This window comes from Coffea arabica, chromosome 3e, assembly GCF_036785885.1.
Source record: "Coffea arabica cultivar ET-39 chromosome 3e, Coffea Arabica ET-39 HiFi, whole genome shotgun sequence".
Lineage (NCBI taxonomy): Eukaryota > Viridiplantae > Streptophyta > Magnoliopsida > Gentianales > Rubiaceae > Coffea > Coffea arabica.
This window is the reverse complement of record NC_092315.1, coordinates 48,483,398-48,506,990: the sequence shown is the minus strand read 5'-3', so window position 1 is coordinate 48,506,990 and position 23,593 is coordinate 48,483,398. Positions and strand designations below refer to the sequence as shown.

The 23,593-nt window shown below is 34.0% G+C and overlaps 2 protein-coding genes across 7 annotated transcripts; one reads left to right on the top strand and one right to left on the bottom strand.

The window, feature by feature from the left end:
* Nucleotides 1–1,385: 1,385 nt before the first annotated feature.
* LOC113737027 (26S proteasome non-ATPase regulatory subunit 1 homolog B-like) lies at nucleotides 1,386–8,639 on the top strand. Of its 5 annotated transcripts, XM_072083597.1 has the most exons (8): nucleotides 1,389–1,714; nucleotides 4,471–4,559; nucleotides 4,853–4,958; nucleotides 5,164–5,272; nucleotides 6,292–6,422; nucleotides 6,675–6,906; nucleotides 7,089–7,257; nucleotides 8,332–8,639. In XM_072083597.1, the coding sequence occupies exons 6-8, from the start codon at nucleotides 6,856–6,858 to the stop codon at nucleotides 8,373–8,375; spliced, it is 264 nt and encodes an 87-aa protein (XP_071939698.1). In that variant the 5' UTR covers nucleotides 1,389–1,714; nucleotides 4,471–4,559; nucleotides 4,853–4,958; nucleotides 5,164–5,272; nucleotides 6,292–6,422; nucleotides 6,675–6,855; the 3' UTR covers nucleotides 8,376–8,639. The 5 variants fall into 5 exon arrangements, with proteins under 5 accessions (XP_071939701.1, XP_071939699.1, XP_071939700.1 ...); XM_072083600.1 differs by having other exon boundaries at nucleotides 1,386–1,714; nucleotides 4,471–4,958; nucleotides 8,291–8,639; XM_072083599.1 differs by lacking the exon at nucleotides 5,164–5,272 and having other exon boundaries at nucleotides 1,388–1,714.
* Nucleotides 8,640–10,781: 2,142 nt separating this feature from the next.
* On the bottom strand, nucleotides 10,782–13,187 carry LOC113736464 (polygalacturonase). 2 transcript variants are annotated; one of them, XM_027263468.2, is made up of 5 exons: nucleotides 12,888–13,187; nucleotides 12,653–12,752; nucleotides 11,844–12,133; nucleotides 11,543–11,771; nucleotides 10,782–11,332 (listed from the first exon to the last, which is right to left on the bottom strand). In XM_027263468.2, exons 1-5 carry the CDS (start codon nucleotides 13,088–13,090, stop codon nucleotides 11,114–11,116), a joined length of 1,041 nt encoding a protein of 346 aa, XP_027119269.1. In that variant the 5' UTR covers nucleotides 13,091–13,187; the 3' UTR covers nucleotides 10,782–11,113. The 2 variants fall into 2 exon arrangements, with proteins under 2 accessions (XP_027119269.1, XP_027119267.1); XM_027263466.2 differs by having other exon boundaries at nucleotides 12,653–13,187.
* Nucleotides 13,188–23,593: the final 10,406 nt, after the last annotated feature.

The window sequence follows — 23,593 nt, the reverse complement described above, 5'->3', positions numbered from 1 at the left end:
TTAAAAATATTAATATCTCAAAAGTTGAGAATAAATTCTACCTCAACAATAAAATCATAATAAAAAGTTTCTAATCCGATGAAAAAAATCATTATGTAATTATTGACATTTTATAAAAGTTTTTCCTAACAATAAACAAAATATAACAAATTTCATATCTTTAGTTCTTCTTCCTATTTTAATCATTAATTTTATTATTTATTTATCTATCACTGTGAGTCTCTTCATTTCCTTTTAGTTTGACACACAATCTACTCCCTTTGTAGATTTTATAATTTCAATTTGCTAATATCCACAAAACTAAAGATAATAAAAAGAGGTTATATTAACTAGAAAATAGACAAGAGGTAGAAAAATAGATTTTTTTTAGGTTTTGTAAATTTATTGTCTTAAATTTAAAATTGTCTACTAAATGGAGGGCATTGTAGGTATTTTACTATATCAAGAGAGGTAAGTGTAATTTCTTAAACCTAAGGGGGGCCAAGTGCAATTGTCAGAAACCTCAAGGGAGGTTTCAGAAATGATCCCTTTGATGAATTTGTATTGTTGGTTTCTTGGATTCCCTCGCGATACTTCTACATGGCACAAGGTTTGATTCATGCGATGTAACACATTAACGTTGCTGATAGTGATTAACACATTGTGTTTTTTCTACAATTGCTATTATCAACTTCAACATGGTGGGCTGCAATCTTTGTTTGTAAGAGTAATGCTCAATACTTATTTGTCGTATCCATTATTAAATGGTCACTTTCTTAAGAATCTATTGATTCTCTTGAGGCTTTCTCAACTTATCAGTTAGGGGCAAAAAAAAAAAAAAAAAAAAATATTTATATATATCTTTATATCTTATAAGAAGACGTTTTGGGTCCTGTTCATTGGGCATTTTTGTCCATAAAATTTCATCTGCTCACTTCAGGGGCATTTTTGTCCTTCAAATTTCATCTGCCGCAAGCTTTAGCCGAATGTCGTAGAACACGTTTTGGGTTCCTGTACGCAGCTATCCTCCCACAACTTTCAAAAATACCCTTGTAAGTTACACTATAGAAGACGTTTGAAAGTTACTGTTCATTGCAATTTTCATCTGCTCTCCTCTGTGGCATTTTTGTCATTTCAACTAACCATCACGCAGCCTGTCATGCTGGCTGTACTGCAACCTTTTGAATGTCCATTGAGCCAGATTACGGTTTGATCTACACTTTTTTTCATCTGTCTTGAAAAGGATATTTTGGTAATTAGGTGACAATCACAAAAACTGTGTTGACAATAATAACCCAAAATATGCCTTTTGTGTGGTGTGTAGACAACCATCTCCAGGTCAGGATCGTCCTTTTAGCCCAAAAAGAGTTTCCAGCCCTCTAAAGATAATTCCCCGCCTTCTTATTAGCCTCCATCTCTATCTTCTTCTTTTTATTTTCTCGTTCCATTTTCTCCCTTGTCTCTTTGTTCATCAAGCTCTGCTCTCTCTCTGTTTCTCTGGTCCCTCTTCTTCGATAGTATAGATCGATAAAATATTTTGATACACAATGGATATACCGTTGATTAATCTTTCTTGAAAAAGGTCCGGTTGAAAAGGAAGTCTTGAGGGGTTTTGCTGCTCAGAAGGTTCCTATGGCCGCAGCTAAGAAAACCCCAGCTCCTGCAGCTGCTCGGCAGCAGCAATCCAAGCCGGCGGCTAAGCTTCCTTCGAAGCCGCTCCCCCCAGCTCAAGCTGGTTAGCTTTCCTTTTTCCTTTCTCTATCCTTTTTTTATTTCTTCCCTTTTGTTGAAGCGGATGATTTGTAGATTAGATTGTTCAGGGAGATTTGTAGGCAAAATAGCTGGTAGATTTGAGGTGGGTTATGGAGCTCACCTACTTTAAACTAATTTTGTTTAGCGGGCAAATCTTCCATGCACAGTTTTGGCCTGTATGAAAGATGGGCGTTGGAGAACTTGTAGAAGTGACTAATGGTACTCAAGACTTGTAGTGTATGCCTAACTTGCAGGGCAATTTATGAAACCAAACCTGCTATTTCTGCAGTAGCAGAATACATATGAACAATAAATAAAGAATTGAGCTTAGAATGGAATTGTGATGATCAAGATGCATCTGCCATTAGTTGCTAATTCCTGCATATAATCAGAACAGTGGTTAAAAAGAACAAAAAGAAAATGAATTTTGGGCAAAAACTAATGGGCCTGCATCAAAGCTCAAAAACCGTGACAAAGTTACAAGGTAGGGATGCCAATTTAAACTTCTGACAATGGTAAGAAATGACTAATTGGTTCAAGGAGATCAATTTATGTTTATCTTCTCAGACAAGGGAAAAGGGCAAAAAGAAAAAACTGTAGACATTTCTTATGCATTCGGCATTTGCTGTTCCAAAAAAGAAAAAAGAAACATGGATTGCTACGTAAATATTTTTAGTTCTACTTCAGCCCCAGTTATATAGAATATGGCTTATAGTTTATAAGATAATATTAAGTGGAGCATTAAAATGCTTATTTTACAGATTTATAACACTATAGTTGACGAGGGCTTAGCTTAATGGTTAAAATTGAAACCTCTATCCGCTTTTTAAATCACACTTCTCCCCCGTGTTAATAATATACATATACTAATTGAAAGTTGAAACTTATAACTGATTGCATGAACTGTTGAGAAAAGCATGGAAAATCATTCAAAACATCCTTTACATTTTAGCAAATGATTTTTTTCATCCCTTATTTTAAAATACTGAACTTTACATTTCTTACAAAATCAAGTCAATCAATTTTGATCCCTAGGTTTCCAACTAAGTTTTGGCCTAAGTTCATCTTGTGACCTATACGTAATCATTGTTTTAGGGACAAAAAGATTAAAACTCATCTTTTTAAGGGCAAAAAATGGATGTGAGTTGGGTAATTTATTTAGCTACAAATCCTTTTTAGGAGCAAAAATGAATGCGGGTTGAGCAATTTGTTTAACTACAAATATCTGACTTTTTTGCACACAAAAATGACTATATATGGGTCATATGGTGTATTGAAGTTAAAAAGTGATCAGAAACCTAGGCTTGAACCAAATTTGAAGTTAGCATTTTAAAATTTAGGGATGAAAAAATTTATTTTAGTAAAATGTAAAAGATGTTTTGAATGATTTTTTCGAAAATATCACTAACATTTGATACAAAATATTTTAAAAATGTTTGATAACATATAACAACAGTATTTCTAATTACTTTATATTCAGTGAAAGAATTACAGAGGTAATTCTAATTACCAATCTTATATTCTTGTGAAGTATTGATTCTCTATCAATCCGAAGGAGGGAAATACTCATATGCAAAACACCAATTATAGCTAGAAAAATAACCCTCTTTGTAGAACCTACGTCTAAAAAACAGCAATTATTTTATATGGCTGCCACGTGAGGAATTTTAAGTTAGTCCTTGTAGAGAAGCATTTTGAGTTAGTCCCTGCAGAGTTAGTTGATCTTTTGTTGACTGTTACTACGGAGGATATTGCCGGTGCTTTTGGTGGAATACTTGAAAAATTACCCATGGACCTAAAATCTCATCCATGGTAGTTATAACAGGGATAAGCAAGTTTTGTGTTATGACTCAATCTGATAATTAGACCAATTAGTTGCAAGAGGAATATTAGTTACATGGTAACTACTCTATAAGCTGAATCTATACATAGGAGATTGGGGATGTAATGAAGATCAGTTTGTATGTGAATTGTAGTCTCCTTACCCAGACAATCAATTTTACTCTTTTATCTCCTTATTTTGAAGTCTATCTTCCCTATCATTTTTGTTCTCTTTCCTCTCCTTCTATCTTCCTCAATTCCTTAATTCTTCAGCCCTAATCAGTATTACATTTTGTTCTTTGGGCTCTTCGGCCTTTAGTTATCTTTTCAAAAAAATAGCTTGTTATATATATATATATATATATATATCCTTATATATTATAAGAAGGCGTTTTTGGATACTGTTCATTGGTTTTCATGTGCTCTCCCCAGCGGCATTTTTGTCATTTTGGCCCGGCGCTTGTTCGTTTTGTTGCAGCTGGTACAACTGGCTGCTGTTCATTGGTTTTTGGATACCATTGCTTGAATTCTTGAGTCAATTTTCATCTCAGCCACTAGCCCTTCTGAGTCAATAACTCATACCATTGCTTCATTTATTGAGCTAGCTTATACTTTTACAAATATCCTTAGGAAATGTTCAAAGAACAGAGGTTAGTGTTGATTACATTTGATCTGCTCTCCTTAGGGGCATTTTTGTCATTCCAACCTCTTGCTTGATCTTTTTCTTAAAGCTCATACAACTGATTACTGCTTTTGTTGGGAAAATGTCTTTTTTCTGCTCTTATTACAAGCTTTATGCAAATGTTAGTTATTGCTGAACTCTCATGATGCTACCCTTATTACTCATTCTTGCAGTTGTATGTACACAACTTTTTGTATGTTCAGAAAATTGATTACTGAGTGTTTATCGTTTTGCAGTGAGAGTGTATATGAAGATGAGGACTTTGATGAGACCCAGAGGCAACTAGCTGCATTACTGGCCTCAAAGATTCAAACATGCTTTTCCTGTATCTTTAATTCTCTTCTTGCCTGTTTTATATAATAAATTGGATGATAGAAATAATCATCTACCTTACTTTGAAGTTTATGATTAGAGAAACTCGAAATCCTTCTAAACAATAGTTTTGTTGGAAGTTTTTGTTTTAAAGCCTACTTCTACAGAGTGCTCATCTTCTTGATTAATATGTTAGCATACATTTTACCAGGTTATGTAAAATACATCTCAAGAAGAGGAAGCATAAGTTATTTTTGCTTTTGTATGCATTCATTATTTATAACAAATCTCTGTCTCCCCTCTCAGGTCATTTGTTATTTGAATGAACTAAATCACTCATTGTCGTATGCCCTTGGAGCTGACCTTCTATTCGATGTATCAGAAGATTCAGATTATGTCCGAAGTATTATAGGTAGGATGTTATTCTTGAATTCTGCCTTCTAAATTTGTTCAGTATTTATATGTATTGCATTTATAAGAAAATAATACATGGTTAGATAAATACTGATTTTTGACTATAAAGTGGCACTGGTACTACATAACTTAACTATGCATTTCTTTTTAACCATGGCATGCACTTCTTACTTATCTTTCTATTATATGCTTTTGTGTCTCAGCTAAAGCTATAGACGAATGTCTTGACCTAAAGACCAAGGCTGCTGAGTCAAATAAAGCAGCAAAGATAGATTCAAGATCAAAACCCATTGTTGAAAGGATGCTTGATAAGTATGTAAACTTCTGAAATGCTAGATTACACTAGAGATTTGAACTTTTTCTCATTATCTCATTTTTGGACCTCCCTGTAGGTTTATAACTAACAGAAAACATCAATAAGCTGTGAGAATAGCCATAAAATACCAAAGATTGGATAAGATTGGGGAAGCAGTTATAAGAAGTGACAACATTCAAGTAATCCTATACTATTGTAATCATGTCTCTCACAATTTTGTCAGCTCTAGAAAATATCAGAACAGTGGTTATATCTATCTAATTCATTCTTGTTAACCTTATTCCTAATTCTAGAGAACATTAGTCCAAATATATCAGATGTCAAAATTTGAGAAATTTTGACCCTCAACTACTTTAATGCAGATACAGCATCTTCCTGTTAGAGTATTCTAAAAACAGACATCAGCTCATTATTTAAGCATATGTCAGCTTCTCATGTTTTTGGATAGACCAGAGGACATTGCTGTTGTATTTGAGAAACTCTTAAGAACAGAAAGCAACAATGATGCTTTATTGGGATTTCAAATAGCATTTAACCTTGTAGAGAATGAACACCAAGCTTTTCTTTTGAAAATGAAGGACCAACTTTCCAGTCTCAAGGAACATGTTTATGCTGAGAGGTTATCAAAAATAAAAGGAATACTGTCTGGAGAGACTTCCATACAGTTGACATTGCAATTCTCATGTAGTTATTATAACTAAGGCATTTTCCCTATTTTCTTTTCTTCTCTTCCCAAGATAGTTTCTCAGTTTACTGGATTTCTTTGAAGTATTTTACTAATTTTTGGTTTTTTGCATATTACATTGCATGTCCTAATTCTCAACAAAATAAAGCAATCTGTTGAGATGAGAAATGGTATTTGTCATAATGCAACTATATACGCTAATAGCATTATGCATGCTGTCAGAACCGTCAACACCTTACTGTGCACCTGCTTTGCTCATCATTTTATATGTTGCATAATGATAAAAGTAGTCATTTCTATCTAACATTTCGTATTTGTTTAAACTCTCAGAACTGGCTCACCAGGGCTATAAATTAGGCTAAGTTTAACACAACAGCACTACGAGAAACACAAGCATTGTCTACTATGGGGAAGGCATAAATCAGTTCCTGTGTGATAGTCTAACAAGCACTAATGCTGAGGTATTTGCCTTGTTGTATTATGTAAAAAACTACCTATTTTTATCTTTGCACTTTTCCGCCTTTTTTAAAAATTGTCTCCTACAGGTTATTCAGCATAGTACCTACCTTAAAGAATGTCCTTTACAGTGCTTAACGTCTATAATCTATTTCTAAAATTAAAAGCTTAATGAATTCTCTCTTATTCTCTCTTTTTGTGAAAAAGAGAAATCAAAAGTCAGTTGGACATTTCTAACGATTTGGCATTGGGAATAGCTCTTGACAGTTTATGGAACAGAAGAAGCAACTCATACACTGATTGAGCAGATAACTTGGGATCAAGACCCCATACTACGTTATGGATAAATGTATGCATTGGCATTGGCTTACAGTAGAACTGCAAACAACAAGGCCATTCGACAGCTGCTGCATTTTGCTGCATCAGAATTGAGTGACAATGTTAGGCACACTGCGGTTTTGGCACTGGGTTAGTTTCTCTTATGTTCAGGTTTGGCACTTGCATATGGTTTATGTTCTAGGCTATAAGAATTTGACACCAAGGCTTTACTTCTCCAAACAACTTTTCATATGATGTATTCGCTCTTAATTTTTTCTAACCTTCTACAAGGATCGATGAAAATGCACATATTGAACAATCCATCTAATTGAGTTGCTAACCTTAAAATGTAGACTCTTCAAATCGTCTCCCTGCTCTCTGAATCATATAATCCACATGTTCGTCATAGTCCAGCTCTTATGTTTGGCATATCATGTGCTGGGACTGGTCCGAGTGAGGCCATATCATTGCTGGAGCCTTTGACATCAGATGTGCCAGCGATTCCCCTGTTGATGCATTCAGGTAGTTTTTTGCCTCATTTAACAGTGATTCCCTGATATTTTTGCCTCATTTAACAGACGGCCATTGGAAAAATTTATTCTGGATAAGCATCAGGACACTGTGAGCAAGATGCATACAATTTTAGCATTAGGAATCTTGGATGCTGGTGAAAGCAATGTGACAATAAAGTTGCTTTCAAAGACAAAACATAACAAAGTAATTGCAGTTGTTGGTCTTTTTTTAGCCAATCTTGGTACTGGAATCCGCTCATTTACTTCCTTAGCTTGTCCTCTACCACTTCAGCTGTCAAGCTTCCTGCGGCCATTTTTATGCACACCAGTCAAAGCAAAGGCCAGGACAGCTAAGAAAGAGACACAGCAGAGATAGCATCAAAATTTCTGGGTAATAACAAAATCAAAATTTTTGAAAAAACAGAGACCCAATATATTAGGCATTAGAATCAGCAAAGAAATGAGGGGAAAAAATTACACATTACAATCAGACAGAATTTGCAAGCCCAAAAATAGTGTAGATGCAGAAAACGAAAGCAAAGAACAAGAGCAGTGGTGGAAAGCTTATGCCAAAATGACCCTCTTGCACAAGAATTCGAGACATTTAGTCTATTGAATTAAGCATCTCTAAGGAGAAAAATGTAATTAAACATAGCAAAACACTATTCACTGATTTAACCTGAGCATCAATTCTCATTAATGCTGTACAATAACTCATTCTTATTAATCTTCTTGTTTCATTTTCTTCTCTACATCTGAATTATATAGACTTATTTCTTCTGCTGAATCCATTTTAGATTGCATCACCATAATAGATATTCAGTGTTTTCCCATCTATTACTACCTCTATGCTATTATACTCGCACCTTCTCCACATACCAACCCCTGCTGTTACTTTGACTAAAACTTTCCTCCTTGTGTAATGAAGATTGAGAAACGCATCATTTTCATTGCATATTTAGTCACAATAGATGCATGATCTCTTTATTATAGAATAAAAAAAATGTTTTCGTTGACAATGCTTTATGTTGGATGTTTTTTAGTTGTTACAAGCTTTGCTCATGGACAATTTTGTAATTGGTAGATTCATGGTGCTGCAGAAAAGAAATCAGAACTGGAGCTCTTTGAATGGACTAAGCATTTTGAACTCGTGTAACACACTCAGTTCACGACACAAGCCTGAACTAGCGTCGGTTATTGCTTTTGTTTTTTAATAGCAGCATAGACATTATTCTTAAACTTTTATAGCAAGAAACTCACTCTGTTGATTTCTGCTTACACTTAATATCAGAGCCTAAAACTTCATGCAATGAAAGCAATTGCTCATGCTCATTCATTGTACGACACTTATTGTGCTTATAGATTGTGTATACAACTTCTGCATTCCTACTATTTTCTGTTTCTTATCTTCGCTTCTTTTTCTCTTCCAACTTTTTCCCTTCCCTCACCCCTGCATAATACTCTATATATTTAATCAAGTTTGTTTTCTCTTCGTTACTTCTCAGTACAATGACAATTTCAAGCAGCAATCAATTATATAAAAACTCAGACCAGTTCTCCTCTGCTAATAAAACAGAAAAGTGAAAATCAGCAATTGCTTAAACTCAATGACACCTTACTAATATATACTGGTTTTTCATAATAAGGAACCTTGCTAACAGGTCTAAAGCTCCCACGCCTTGCGTGGGAAGCAATCCCTAGTATATATATAAAGATATGCTGTGAAAATCTCTTCTCTCGTTTATTTGCTTCTTACTATTCTGGTCTCGAGTCATATTTTCAATTCTACCTTCCAGTAAAATGACTTCGTTTTTTCTGAAGTTGGAAAATGATCTCTTAACAAGTTTCAGCTGCTCTTATTGACTTTTTCCGGTTTAAATTTTAAAGGGCAAATTTCACGTTACCTCCTGTGGTTTAACCTTTTTTTACCTAACCTCCCTATGGTTTCAAAAGCTATATATAACCCCCTTATGGTTTGGATTAAAGTGTCGAAATGATGAGAAAGATCATTCGTAACAGAGTCACCTAAAATGTCAAAAATACCTTTATGTAAAGTTGAAAATTATTTATTAACCAAGGGGGGTTATGTGTATATTTTGAAAACCATAAGGGGGTTATATAGTAAAGTATTAAAGCATAAGGGGTTTATATGGTAAAATATAAAATCATACGAGATTTATGTGTCATGTATTTATAAGGATAATTTTGACATTTTTAAAAGTTCCGTTACGAGTGACTGTTTCCGTCACTTTGACACTTTAATCCAAACCATGAGAAGGTTATGTATAGCTTTTGAAACCATAGGGGGTATGTAAAAAAATGCTAATCCACAGGGGGTAAAGTATAATTTGCCCAATTTTAAATTGCTCTCATTGAACATTAGATAATTGGCCCCTAATGTGAATGTTAGACAAGCCATTAGTAGTGTTTATTTCTTTAATTTTCAATTTCTGAAAATTATTAATTTGTTTGTCATTTCCAGTAGGCGAAATGAAGCTGCCCAACAAAACTTGCATTTTTTTTTTTCATTTTCATTAATAAATAAACAATGGGGCGGCTACAACCCGACCCCGACCACTTAGATGGTCGCATTCCTGACAAGAAGTTCATATCCTCAGATCTTGCTGGAATATTGCTATTCACATTCAACCAGAATCTATGAGAGGAGGAGGCATATTTACCAGAAAAGTCATCAAATTTTTTTTTTTTTTTAATCAAAGATTCGAGTAACAACAAATGAAGGAGAAATCCCCCCAACAACAAATGAAGGAGAGACCAGCCATAAAGCACCAAAATCTGAACAATTTCTAGAAAATCTCGACGAAAACCACTTAAATTTCTTATCTATCTATCTTGGGTATTATTATAACTATAAAACACATGCAATTATTATGCCCACCAGATTATGTAAATAATTAGCTTAAAATAAAAATGTTTTAAACTAGATTGGATGAAAAGTGGTTGATCGTATCTTGTAATAATGTTTCACTGTTCAAAATTTGTCATAATTTTGATCTATTTTTCACCGTTCAAATGTTTCAAGTAAATTAGAATATCATTTTTTTAATAGATTGATCTAGAGATCAAAAGAAAAGTGATGACAGAATTGCATAATTTTATAATATTATATAAATTTAAATATGAATAAAATTGAGAGACCAATTATTAATGTAGAGAATTTCAATAGAGATGATCCTAAAACATTATATTAATAACATTTGTGGACGAACTAAAAGCAAATATTCTTGTCAATATAGATTGTACAAATTCCCCATAAAAAGCTGTTATCTCTATAGAGGTTCTTATTGACATATGGGAGACTAAATTCAAATCTAAACGAAAAACATTCCTATCAAAATCAATCTTTTTATTCCTACATCATCCAATTTGAGAATATATCTTTTTAGTCATACATCATCCAATTTATATATATATATATATATATACAACAACTCCAACAACGAAGCGTAATTTAGTTAATAAGACGTTTTACATATAATCGACAGATCTTGGGTTCGAGTATCAACGGGTAAGTAGAGAAAAAAAACAATGTTAATTACTCTGAATTTAATCCATTTCACTACAGGAAATATATTTTCTGTCCACTGGACTTGTTGATCACAGATTCATGACTGTTGCATGGCCAGGCGAACAATGATTATGCCAACACCTCCGGCGCAGGCAAATTAATTTGATTGAGTCACTTGCTGTGCTATAACCTAAGTACTAAAATTTCTATTCAAATATACCATCTGTACCCCATTACACTTCCTCCAACCCCTTTTTTTTTTTTGGGGAAACGTAGTTTTTTTTTTCTTTTTTTGGGTTAGGGGGTGGGGAAAAGGGAAGGGGTTTGTGATCTTTGCCTACAAACAGCTATTAGTGCCAAGCAAACCAAGTTTAGTTCCAGCAGCATTGGCACAAGATGTTTTAGCCGGTTGATTCTTGTATGTCAATTTCACATCTTCCAATCTTATCCCACTGCACGGATTCTTCTTGCTACAATCAAATTTGACTGCAATTTCTGTTGCTGATGTTCCATGGATGTCTTGATACGTAACATCGTTTATTTTTATGCCTGAAACCTGTCAAAAAGATCGAATTACATGATATTAGAAAATTGTTCGTATCTTGAAATACCCAGAAAGAGATTTGTAGTGTATCATCCATCTTCATGTTCTTATTTTATTTTGTTTAAGTAAAAAAGGATTAACCCAAATTCTTAATTTATCCCGTGGATAGAAATACATCAAATATACTAACAACTAATAATGCCCATTAAATAATTTATATACCTGTCCAGGACAATTGATGTTATCCGGGCAATAATTTTGGTCAATTAGGATGGGGTTTTGGACATTGATCATAGTGGCATGCTGGAACAAAACATCCTTGACAAAACCTTTGCTTGGCCTACCCCATGATTTAATCCTTGCACCATTCTGTGTATTCCTGAAGGTAACACTTTTCACTGTCACATTCTGTACTCCCTCTTCTTCAAAATCTTTTCCAAGACTCCCAATGCTGCCCAAAAAAATTAAATTAGTCCTCAAAGAAGATAATACTAACTGTTAATTGAGCATCAGTTTTAGTCACCTGATGCCATGGCCAGGGCCACAAAGAACATTTTCAATCCACAAACTTGTAGTGCCAGGACCAATTGAAACGCAGTCATCTCCAGTACTGATCTTGGAATTCAAGATTGTGACTCCTGATGAATATTGCACATGAATCCCGTCCGTGTTGGGGCTGTTTCCGGCCGCCGAAACCTTTACTCCTTGCAATTTCACGGTGTTGCAGCCGTTGAACACCAAGTGGAACAATTGGCTATTGAGAGAAGTTAGGCCGGCAATTGCAATGTTGTTTGAGTTGGTAAATCCCAATGTCTGCATACATAAAAATGGTTGTTAAAGAAGTTTTTTTTTTTAAAAAAAGCATTACTTAGACTGTAGACAATTTAGATGCTTAGCTCATAGATTTTGGCAGGATTTAGAATTTAATGATTCCTTGTAAATGTGCCAAAAAAAAAGTGGTAATTAAAGCATTGAGATTCTTAATTTATTGAAAATTGACAGACCAAAATGTTGTACAACTGAAAATTCGAAGGTCCATAAACGGCAACGGGCACGTAGGAATTTGCAAATTGCTACTAATTACTTCTCATTAGTCTTTTGATCAAACTTTGAAACTTCCCACTTCCCCACTAGCGTCAGTTATGCCCATTTTTAGCATCCGTTTGAATGCCATAAGACACAAAAAAAAACTCCCCACTTCCCCACTTGCTGCATGTAGTATTGTGCTGCGAAAATGGAAAAGTACAATACCAGCCTAAGAAGTTTGTCAAGAGTAGTAAAGCTAGGGAAGCAACGAAAATGGTGAAGGCAAGTTTGGTCATTTTGACATACCGTTGTGCCGGTCGGACAATTCTTGCCGGAGGCTTTGCAACCCCAGAGACCAGTACCTTGGCCATCAAGAATGCCACCGCGAATGGAAACTCCATCAACCCTGTGAAATTGAAGCCAGAAATCAGCATTTCCAATGGCTTTGTAATCTGAAGGAGCCACGAGGGTACCATCTATTCTAAAGCTTATAGCTCTATTCTTGCATGGTCCTCGAAATTGTGCTTGCTTCACAAAATACCTTCCTTTTGGTACAAAAATTGTGGCTGGCTTGGTAGAGCCACAAGCTGCAGCCCATGCACTTAATAAAGACTTGGATGAATCAGTTTTCCCATCAGGTTTTGCTCCCAACTCTAAAATGTTGTACGTGCCAGGAATGGCCAATGATTGATTGAACAACAAGAAGAGAAGTGTTACAGTAAAAAGACTAATGGGCTTCTCCATTTTCAACTTTTTCACGCACTCACAACCGTAAAAAGGAGGGAAAGCGGACAAGGGAAGAAGATTGTAGTGGAATCAAGAATTGAGATGGAGTTTGAAGCATGAAGAATAAAAGCACTGGAGTGGGATATTTATAGAGGAATTAGGTGCAGCATAAGTTGTGATCGGTTGGAAGTAGAAAGGATGAGAAAAGAATGTTCTAACTTTTGAACCAATTGGAATCAAAAGCAAGCAACCAGCGCCGGAATTGGGTAGGGAAGTGTGTGAATTGTGATAGTCACACGAAAAAGGAAAAAGCGAACATTACTTGAAGCCTAAAATAACTCTGGGATTTGGCTGCTTTTTTGGTAAAAGTGCATGTATGGACATTGGTAGAAAGTTTGTGCCATAGGAATACTAGTAATGTGGGCTGTAGTCCTTGCCTAACTAAATTACTTTCACAATTACAACCTCGTTCCTATTTAAATGACCCGAAACCAAATCAACTTTCCTTTTATTATATCAAAAAAGCATTTATGATTTTTTTTTTCAAATTTACCCCTATTTATACTCTCAACTTTCTTGAGTTGGGATTACAAGAAATTAAATGCAGTGCTTGTAGCATTAAACATAAAAATAGTTGAAAGATTAAGGGAAGTTTTGGAAAGTCAGGTAAAATTTTTATTGAATTTTAGAAACTAACTTTCTTTCTTTATTTAAGAGATTTGGTTATTCAGGTCACTTAAATAGGAATGGAGGGAGTATAACTTAAATCTCAGATTCCAGGAATTGGATTCTGCCTTCCAAAATGCTGTCACTCTATATGTTGAGTTCTATCTAGTTCAAATTGGCTTATATAATTCTTATTATATTTGGTGTAAATTCAATACAGTTTTGGTGTGATCATCAATTTAGTTGTATTAGTTAACAAATTCAAACTTACACCTAAATTATATGAGTTTATACAAAAAAATTGTAAGAATTACATGAATTGATTTAAACTTGACAGAACTTGACCTATGAAGCCCTTAATCCGTATTAGTCACGAGTGTTTGATATTTGCTTGATCTATTTAGGTGTTGTATTATGATTAACTAGTACTCAAAACACACGCTAATGTGTGTGCAACTAATAGAAAAAATATTGTTGAAATGCTTTCAATATACTTGATGAATCATTTTCAGGAGAATTGGTTTTATATATTTGGCACTATTTTACAAATTCACCAAAATAAAGTGTACAAATAGATAGTTACTGGTATTAATCTATAATCATAATTGGTAGTTGTCAATATAAATTATGATTTGCTAAACAATCTCAAAATTAAAATAATAAAAAATACGTGGTACTTGGAAAGAGGATATATAGTCGTGGGTGGTTACTAAGGGTACTTTATGAAGAATATAAAGTGACATAAAATTGTTTACTCCAAAAGTCCTCCCCTTTATATATAGTATAGATATTCTGTTTCAAAAGTTTGCCTTCTTGCTTTTAAGGAAAAAAATCATGTTGATATAGACTATAGGATTGAAATCACTTAATCATTTAGCAATTACTAAACATAATAAACTTGACATTTAACTAGGCATGTCAATTCAGCTTTCTGAACGGGTTATGATAATTCCAAGTTCAGCTCACAAATTATACAGATTTTTGGGATTTGGGCTTTCAGATTTTGAGTTTAATTAAAAGGTTCAAAATGAGCTCCCACTATTATATGAGTTTTAGACTCAAATCAGGCTCGACTCAAACTCATAATTATAAACATATTATATGTAATATATATTTTATAATTATGGATTACTATAAATTTAAGTATAAATTATTAACATTTTATGTCATAATATGTATAATTATAAATTATATATATTGTTATATATATTTTAGCGTTAACTATTACACTAGTTGCACTTTGCACTCCAAGCTATTTTAATAGGAACTTTACACCCTCGGTCAATTGGAAAACAATAAGAAAATTAATTTCGTCCAAAATAATTGATGAAATAACCAATTTATCCTCCATTAAAAGCTTATAAGTGACAAAAATAACTGTTGGTAGAAAAAAATGTCACTTTGAATGGATTAAGTTTCACTTTATAGTAAAATTCTAATTGAAAGCATATAACAATAAAATATATGATAACTTTGAATGACAATTAAATCAAAAGAAGTAAGAAAAAAAAGGAAGAAAGGGAATAAATTCAATTCAAGAATCTCAGCAGCCTTATTTTACTACATATTTCAAGTCAGCCTTGGTAAGAAAAGATTGTTATCAAGGAAAAGTAAATAATTTAGTTGTTTTATTAAATTTCTAAGTCCAATATTTTGTTTACTAATATGTGGGTTTTAATTTTGGGTCAATGATGTGTCGTTGTTGCGATTATTGTGTTAAATTCATATGAAAAATTTTGGGTTCTACTCCAATTTTATTCCTGTCAAGATTTCAAGTGAAATTTTGTTGATTATATAAAGTTATGGCGCTATGATGCATTGAAGAAAATTATGAGATTTTAAAAATTGCAACAACAGTCGCTCAATATTTTCATATTTTTCCACCATTTTGACCCTAATAGTCTTAATTTTTGTGCCTTTTTTAGGTGACTAAGGGTGTAAAATGCCTATTAAAATACTTTAGAGTGTAAAGTACAACTAGTGTAATAGTTTGTAGGGGCTTTCTATATTTAACCCTATATTTTATTGTTAGGAAATTGGTTTAATTTCTTTTAGACAGGTTTTTTTTTTATTTTGTGTGGAAGTAACTAGTTTTCTAATTGGTTTTAGTTACTTGGAATAGTTGTCAAGGAATTTTCTATTTGGTTTAGGATTTAGAAATTATTTCCTATTCTGAACTAATCTAGGAATTAGTATTGGTTTCCTATTATTATTTGATTTTTTGGCCAAATAATATTCTCTATAAATAGGTAGGTTGGTATACTACACAAGAGACATACAAGGGACATACAAGAGCACACAAAGGCGACATGTAGCTTTATACATGGGGTGTGAGTGAGAGTTCTTGAGAGATGAGAAATGTTATATAAGGATTGAACTTGGGTTCAAGTTGTATTCTTGTATACAGTTTTTTCCTCTCATAATAAAGAATGAGTTTTCTCTCCGTGGACGTAGACTTAATGATCACGTTAAATATTGTGTGTCATTTATCTTTCATACTTGTAGTTTGTTTGTCATTAAATTGTTGTATACTTGATATCTCAATAGTCGTGTATTTTGCACTTGGATCCTAACAAGTGGTATTAGAGTTTCAGATTGCGAGATCGGGTTATTCATGGGCAAGTAGATTCTTCTCGGAGTCGAATCACTAAAAATTCTCTTTTTGATGATGGATCGAAATGCTAAAGTACTAAGGAGTTTGGTTAGTGTTGGATCAGGTGTGGCACGGATTTGACAGGGGGCTCAATTAGTGTTAGACCAAAGAGTTAAGGGTTGGCAAGGGTCCAAAAAAAATTCAGTTTGAGTCTCGAAGAAGCGTGGATTCATGATTGGGAGAAGAGGTAACCTAAGGTATCAAGGTGAATTTACGTTGAGTATTAAAGTGAGTTTGAAGAAGAGCTTGTAAATTTAGGTTTAACGTGAGGGATTACTCATGAATGGGGAGATTTGTTAGACTCATGTGTAAAGAAATATGTTCACATTGGTTCGAGAGATGGAGAAAGAGCACTTAATATGTAAGTAAGGGTCCGAGACATAACGGCTTAAGCTTTTGAGTTAGATTTGAGTTCTTGACTTACATATTGGGCTCTTTGATGGATTCTCTCGAGGCTTTTCTCCCCTAACATTTATGTGTATTGTTATATTCACATACGAGTTGGACCTTAATCAAGTCCGAGTCTAGCATGACCTAAATTCGGCCCTAATATTTAGGCCCAAATTCTGCCCAATCTAATTAAAGTTTAGACTCAGCAAGCTTTTTTCTCTCGTAGAATGGACCGGGCTTAGACTAGCCCGCCATTGATAGCCCTACGTTTAACTGCAATAAATAATTAAATTGTTCAGGCACTTTTGAGAAAGAAGCCAGATTAAGCCAAGTGATTAAGTCTAAAGTGATGGGAAACTTGATAATGAGGTAAAGGCCAAAGTTATTGGGAAAATTGATAATGGGGTAAAGGCCAAAGTTAATGTAATGTATAATTGTGATGAAATAATCCATTTTCACCTTTGCCCTATAAGCATGTGTTGGACAGTCGTATATCAAGTACAAATGTGATGAAAATAATTGTTTTACAAAATATTAGGTGTTTTATATGATTGCTTAGAGGAAAACCATTTTCTTGAATCCGCACAAGCCTCCAACCCAAAAGGAAACAATGAACAATAGGATGGAGAAGTACTTGGCAAGCAAAACTTCACATACAAAATATTCAGTTGGTCCTTAATAAAGAGACTACTAGTTAGTCGATAAAATAAAATAAATTGAAGTGAAAAAGGTGCACAAAGCAAACAACCGCCAACTTGAATAGCAAATTGAAGAAACCAAGTCCTCCTTTTAGTCCCTTTTTTGGGTACAATGCTTTGCATATGCCATTTTGGATTGCTTTGCGCACAAGAACTGGTCTAACTCTTACATCCCCATACCCCTCTTCTGGCTGCCATCACCTCCATTATGCAAAACCAATTTGTATAATTTCTTTGTTAAAAAACAAAAAAGATTCGGCAAGAGGGAAAAAAAACTGTACAGTAGTTGCTTAAGGTTGGTAAGTCTCTACGTGGAATAATTACCTCTTTGATCCTTAAAGTTTGAATCATAGATAACTTTCATACCCCCTAAGTTTGATTGGAAACCGTACTTCACCGTACAGTATTTCTCCTCACCTATGTCCTCCACATATTTTTTAGACAACCATTTTCCGGCGAGAAAACTTGAAAGTAAAGCTGAACAATTGATGGTCTAATCTTAAGAAATGCACCCATTGGTTATGGGTTCTAGCTCCAAACAACTAAGCAAAGTTCTCAAATAGTGAGGAACCCCATCAAGCGTCCTCAATTAAATCAACTTCAGAATTGAGTGGAATCAACGTGTTTTTCGCAAAACTTAAGGGACTAAAGTGATTTATGGGCCAAATATTAGGTACTTAGAAGGTAATGTTTCCTAACCAAACATATTTAAGGAGCATGTCAATAGTTGGTTCTCAATGTACATAAATTTGGAGTTTGAAGAATGATACGTGTTTGCATCTATAACGTGGTGAATATGTAATAGTTCATTTGGTTACTCAAAATTGACACTACTAATTACAGAAGGAAAGCAAGCAGTCATACGCTGAATTTCTTAGAAATTGTGTTTCATGTGCTGAATTTTCCCCTTAATTGGTAGCTTTTACATAAAGCTTTCTACTTACAGAAATTGCCCCCCAAGATGGCTCTTTAGGAGTTTGACAAAGTTTGTACCCCAAACAGTAAAGAAGTTGACTAAGAATATGAAAGCTTTCTCAATATGTGGAAATTGGTTAGCTTTCTCAATACAGTGCATGTGGAGCTTCCTTATTGTTTAGCAAATCATTTCAGGGTTCTTATGCATCCAAATGGCGGAAATTGGTTAGCTAATTGGTTCAGCTCATAAATAGAAAATGTAATAAAAATGTGTCTAAGGATTATGCTGCAAGGGCTTGTACTCAAGTTTACCTTGATTCAATCTATAGAATTTTTTTTTTTTGTCTTAGCTTTCCTTAGTCAGTACTATTCTTACCTCAAAAATAGTGTATTAGATCGCCCTGTAAATGGATTCTTAAAATACATTCGACTGTGACCTTATTTGGTCAATCTGACAGCTTTACCAGGCAGGTTCATGAACTTATTGACGTGCATATGATGAAAAAGGTTTGTGAAAAATTGGCCTTTCAACCAAAGTCAGGAGTTCTATGTAGCAAATACAGCCTCTCAACCGCCGTTAGCTAAAGTATTGCTCCACCAATTACGAGAATTAAAATGTAAATCGGGGCGGCAAAATTGCACGTGAGATGATTGAATCTGAATGCAGTTAGTTTCTTGCAAGCCAAAAATTAGTACTCTAATAGATATGAACATGTGAAGCATTACTTTGGCAACCTACGTAAGTTGATCTCTTTACACATGATCGATGCCAAAAAGTCAATTCTCCTTGAAACATTGTCCAAATCAGCCTTGGATGCCGGGTTAAAATAAGCCTTTGAAACATTATCCAAATCAGCCAAAAAGTCAATTCTCCTTGTCTCAATCTGCATCTCTTCCTTAGCTGTTCATCTATCCGTGCTCCATCCACATTTTTTTGTTTTTTTATCAATATCTGAGAATACTGTTGTTTTGATGAAATCTTATTGTTAGGAAGAAAAATCTCGAGAGAACCTATCAAAAAGCCGAATTTATAAGTCAGGAACTCAATTCTGACCCAAAATCTTAAACTATTAGGTCTCGAACCATTACTTACATATTAACTGCTTTTTCTCCATCTCTCGAACTAATGTGAGATATAATTATTTACTCATAAACCTAACAAATCTCCCCTTTCATAAGTAACCCCTCATGACGGGTTTTTTATATCAATGCAAGTTTATTTCCGAATTTTACCCGTTGGACTGCAAGTATACAGGTCACTTAGTAGTTTTGAGCAAATATCAGGTTGATCCCACGAGGAGCAATGTCTACAAGTACTAGATCCTTATTTTCTCTATTATTTAGACTTATAATGAATTTGAGCAGAGAAATAATATTGCTACTGTATACAATTCTGAGTTAACAAATTGAAAGATACAAATGGAGATTTCTTTACTAAAGCCTTAAATCTAGGGATATAGATTCTACTTACGGCATAAATAACACAAATGAATAGATTTATCTCTTGTTATTATTCTTGTTAAACCAGGGATTCATTTCCAATATTACAAAATCTCATTCTCATGATAAAATGGCTTAGAGCAGTTCAGTTTTCCCTATTTTCATGGTGAAATACTAGTTCTACTTTGTTTTCCTTCATGAAATACTAGATAATCCACTTAAGTGTACCTCTATTTTCATGAACATACAACTTAAGCTCTACTCATGTGTTTCCATTGTTACTACCAATTTTCATTGAATAATAACAACTATAAACATGCTATTGGTGATCAAACAATAACAAGTAATTACAACTACACAAATAGACAAGTTAATACAAGATACAACAAGTGTAAATCACATTCAATTCATATTATTTAACCATAAGTTTCATCTACTCCCTAGACAAAGAAGTTTAGCAACTCATGAATGATATAACAATCAAACTCACAGATTTATTAATGCAAAACATCATAAAGTACAAGTACAAGAAGGTTAAGAAAAGCTTAGCCAAGTTAATGGTGAAGCCTTCCAATTTCTGCTATGTCTTGCATTGAAAATGATTACAAGTGAAGTCTCCAAGTGCTTCCTCAAGAATCTTCTAGCTAGAGAGAAAAAAATGTTACAAGAAGAAAAACTAGCTACGTATGGTGCCTGATAAGTGACTAATTTACATAATAATTGTATAATATTTTATATTATTTTTAGTCACTTTAGTTATATTATTGGAAGAAAATGAATCATTTTGGCTATAATTGGTGAAAAATGCTTTTAAATGATTAAATGAGGTTTTTATCACTTTTTAGTGGGATTTTGTGTATTTTGACAGTTTTGATACATCTTCGTATTTTGGCTATAACTTGAGCTACAGTGATCGGATTAAGATGATTCTTGAACCAATTTGAAGATAAGAGATAGATCTACAACTTTGGTGAAGACATCTAAATCCAGTTTGAAGGTTTTCCAAGTCAAAAAGCCGAAGTACAGTCGCCAATTTCATTTGGTCAAAGCTGAAACAGGGCAATGAGCAGTCAAGGGTATTTCGGTCATTTCTCAGCCTACACAGATCCAAATGAGATGATTCTTGATGCATTGGAAAGCTAACTCAAAGGGCTACAAGTTTCATGTTTTGGTCAAGAGCTAAATCAGCTTTTATCATCAAGAAAAGTTCAGTGGAAGTTGATGCAAAATCGGAGCAGAGCTGGAAATTGAACCAGAAGTGACCAAATGGTCACTGTATCAATCCGGCCGGAATTTGGCTGGATTTAAGGCCGGATTTCTGGCCGGATTGCTGTCAGAAAAGGCTGCTCTGTACGCGTAAAACTCAATTTCACTCCCACCAACTCACATGTGATGCTATACATGTGAGAAACATTCCCAGCTGTAAAAGGGAGATGTAATCCTCATTTCTTGACCACCTTTCATCATAAAAGAGCCAAATTCATTGCAAGAGAGGGGATTGGAGTTCATAGCAGAAAAATAGAGAGAGACATACGGGAGAAGCTTGAAGTTGCAGAAATGTAGCTCTTTCATCTTCCTAGTGTTAGTTTAGCTTAGTATAGAGTAGTGTAGCTTTTCCATTCTTGTTTATTATCTAGATTAGGATGAAGATGGAGGATGAAGAAGGCAAGGAAGAAAGCTCATGTGACAAGGGTTGTATTCCTTCCAAATTCTTTATCTTTTGTATTTGATTCCAAGTTTAGTTAATATACAAGTTCTGGATTTTGTGTTTAATATGTGTATCTAAAGTTTAAGCCTTGGGTTTGGTTGAACTTTCTATAATTGTTAGTGTTTATTATTTGGTTATTTGACTGCTATGATTTGAGCAAGTTATTTAGTACTTTGGCTCTTTAAATCATGATTAATTTGGTACCATTGATTGTGATTATCTAAGGTGTTGTTTCTGCAATGAAAATTGAGATTTAACACTAGTTCAAGAAGTGCTAAACATAGGGAGTACACTCACGAAAGTAGAGGTGCACCTATGTGGTTTTTAGTGATTCATTTCATGTAATTTCACTGAAGAAATGAACTTGTAGCTAATTTCATAACCATGAGAATAGGTATGGAGTAGTTATAAGAATAATTGATTCACTACGAAAGTAGGATTCAAATGTATAAGGAAATTACACCATAATTAGCCTAGATGTAGTACTCAATGATCCAAATATAGCACTTGCATGAGTAGTTAGGGATACCACAACCCAAGGAGCTTTTATTTGTTATTTTGTATAATTTCAATAGGTTAAATTTGTTATAATTCATTGATAGTCTAAATAATAGAGAAGCTTTAGTAATACCGGTAATTGTTCACTCTTCCCTGTGGGATCGACCCGATATATACCCTAAACTACTAGTTGATCTGTATACTTGCAGTGAACGGGTGTAATTCGGTATTTTTTAGCTTGCACGTATGAAAAATACCCGTCAAGTTTTTGGCGCCGTTGCCGGGGAAGATTTGGCAATATCGGTGTGAAGAGTAACTTTATTAGTTTAGACATTTCATTAGTTATAGTGTGAATGTTATTTTCTGTTATTTTTGTATTTTATGTGTGTATGTGTTTCATTACCTATTTTTCTTACTAATTTTGCTTTTGAGGTTGTTTAAAAGCAATTTTAGGTGATGAGAAGGGTAGGTCAATTTGGAGGACAATGCTTGAGAAATGGAAGATTGGCAAGGGATGGTTACCAAGTGCAAAACTCCTTCAATAGAGGTAACCAAGAAATTACTAGAGGTATGTCTTATGAAGATGGTTTGAAGTGTTTAAAGGAAAAAGTTGATGTAATCATGTTACAAGTTCAAATGGACACAATTATGCATGAAATTGAGCAAGGGAGGAATGTTAATGCTTTTAATTCTTATCATGTGATTTGTGACTTGTGTGGAGGTTATCATGTTACTAATACATGTATGCAAGTACAAAATGTGGATTATTATGATGAATTAGAGCATTACAATCCTTGTTTTGATCAATATAGTGCTAATTGGAGCAATTCTCCTGCTTATGGTTGGAATAATCAATGTACTTATAGTGATAATTCATATTTTTATGATCACCAACCTGAAAGTGTCCAATATGAATCAAAACCATCTTGAGAGTTGGCAATAGAGAAGTTAGCTAATACACCTCTACCTTGGGAGTTAGAAAGTGAACCATTAGCTAATGATTCTAATGCATCTTGGGAGCTAGCTGTAGAAAATTTTTCTAATCAATTTGATTTAGCATTAGAAAAGCTAGCAAATGCAACTTCCGATCGTTTTGATAGGATTGAGGAAAGAATAGATGAATTAGCTTCTCACTTTGGTCGAATACATGAGCAATTGAGTGCATTGTGTGAAGTTATTTCCTTTAAAAATGTACAAAATGATTCTAGCATGAATGGTGGAAATGTTGTATGTGAAAATGGGTTGCATTTTGATGAAAATGATGAATCTCAAGTGTGTTTTAATGAGCAAATATCCATTTCACATGATAATACCTTTGAAACTAACTTTGAGCCTCAAGAGGTGAGTTTTAATGACTCATTTTTCACCCCTCTTGAGGAGTGCAGTGAAAGTATAGGTTCTAAAGGTATTCCTGCCCAAGATACTCTTATGACATTTCCTTTGGTAAGTTCTCAAGTGGTGCATATTCAAGGTAATATCTATGAAACACTTGGAATATGTAAGTCACTTCCATCTCTCAGATCATTAGATCATGTGGCTTTTTCTATAAAGCC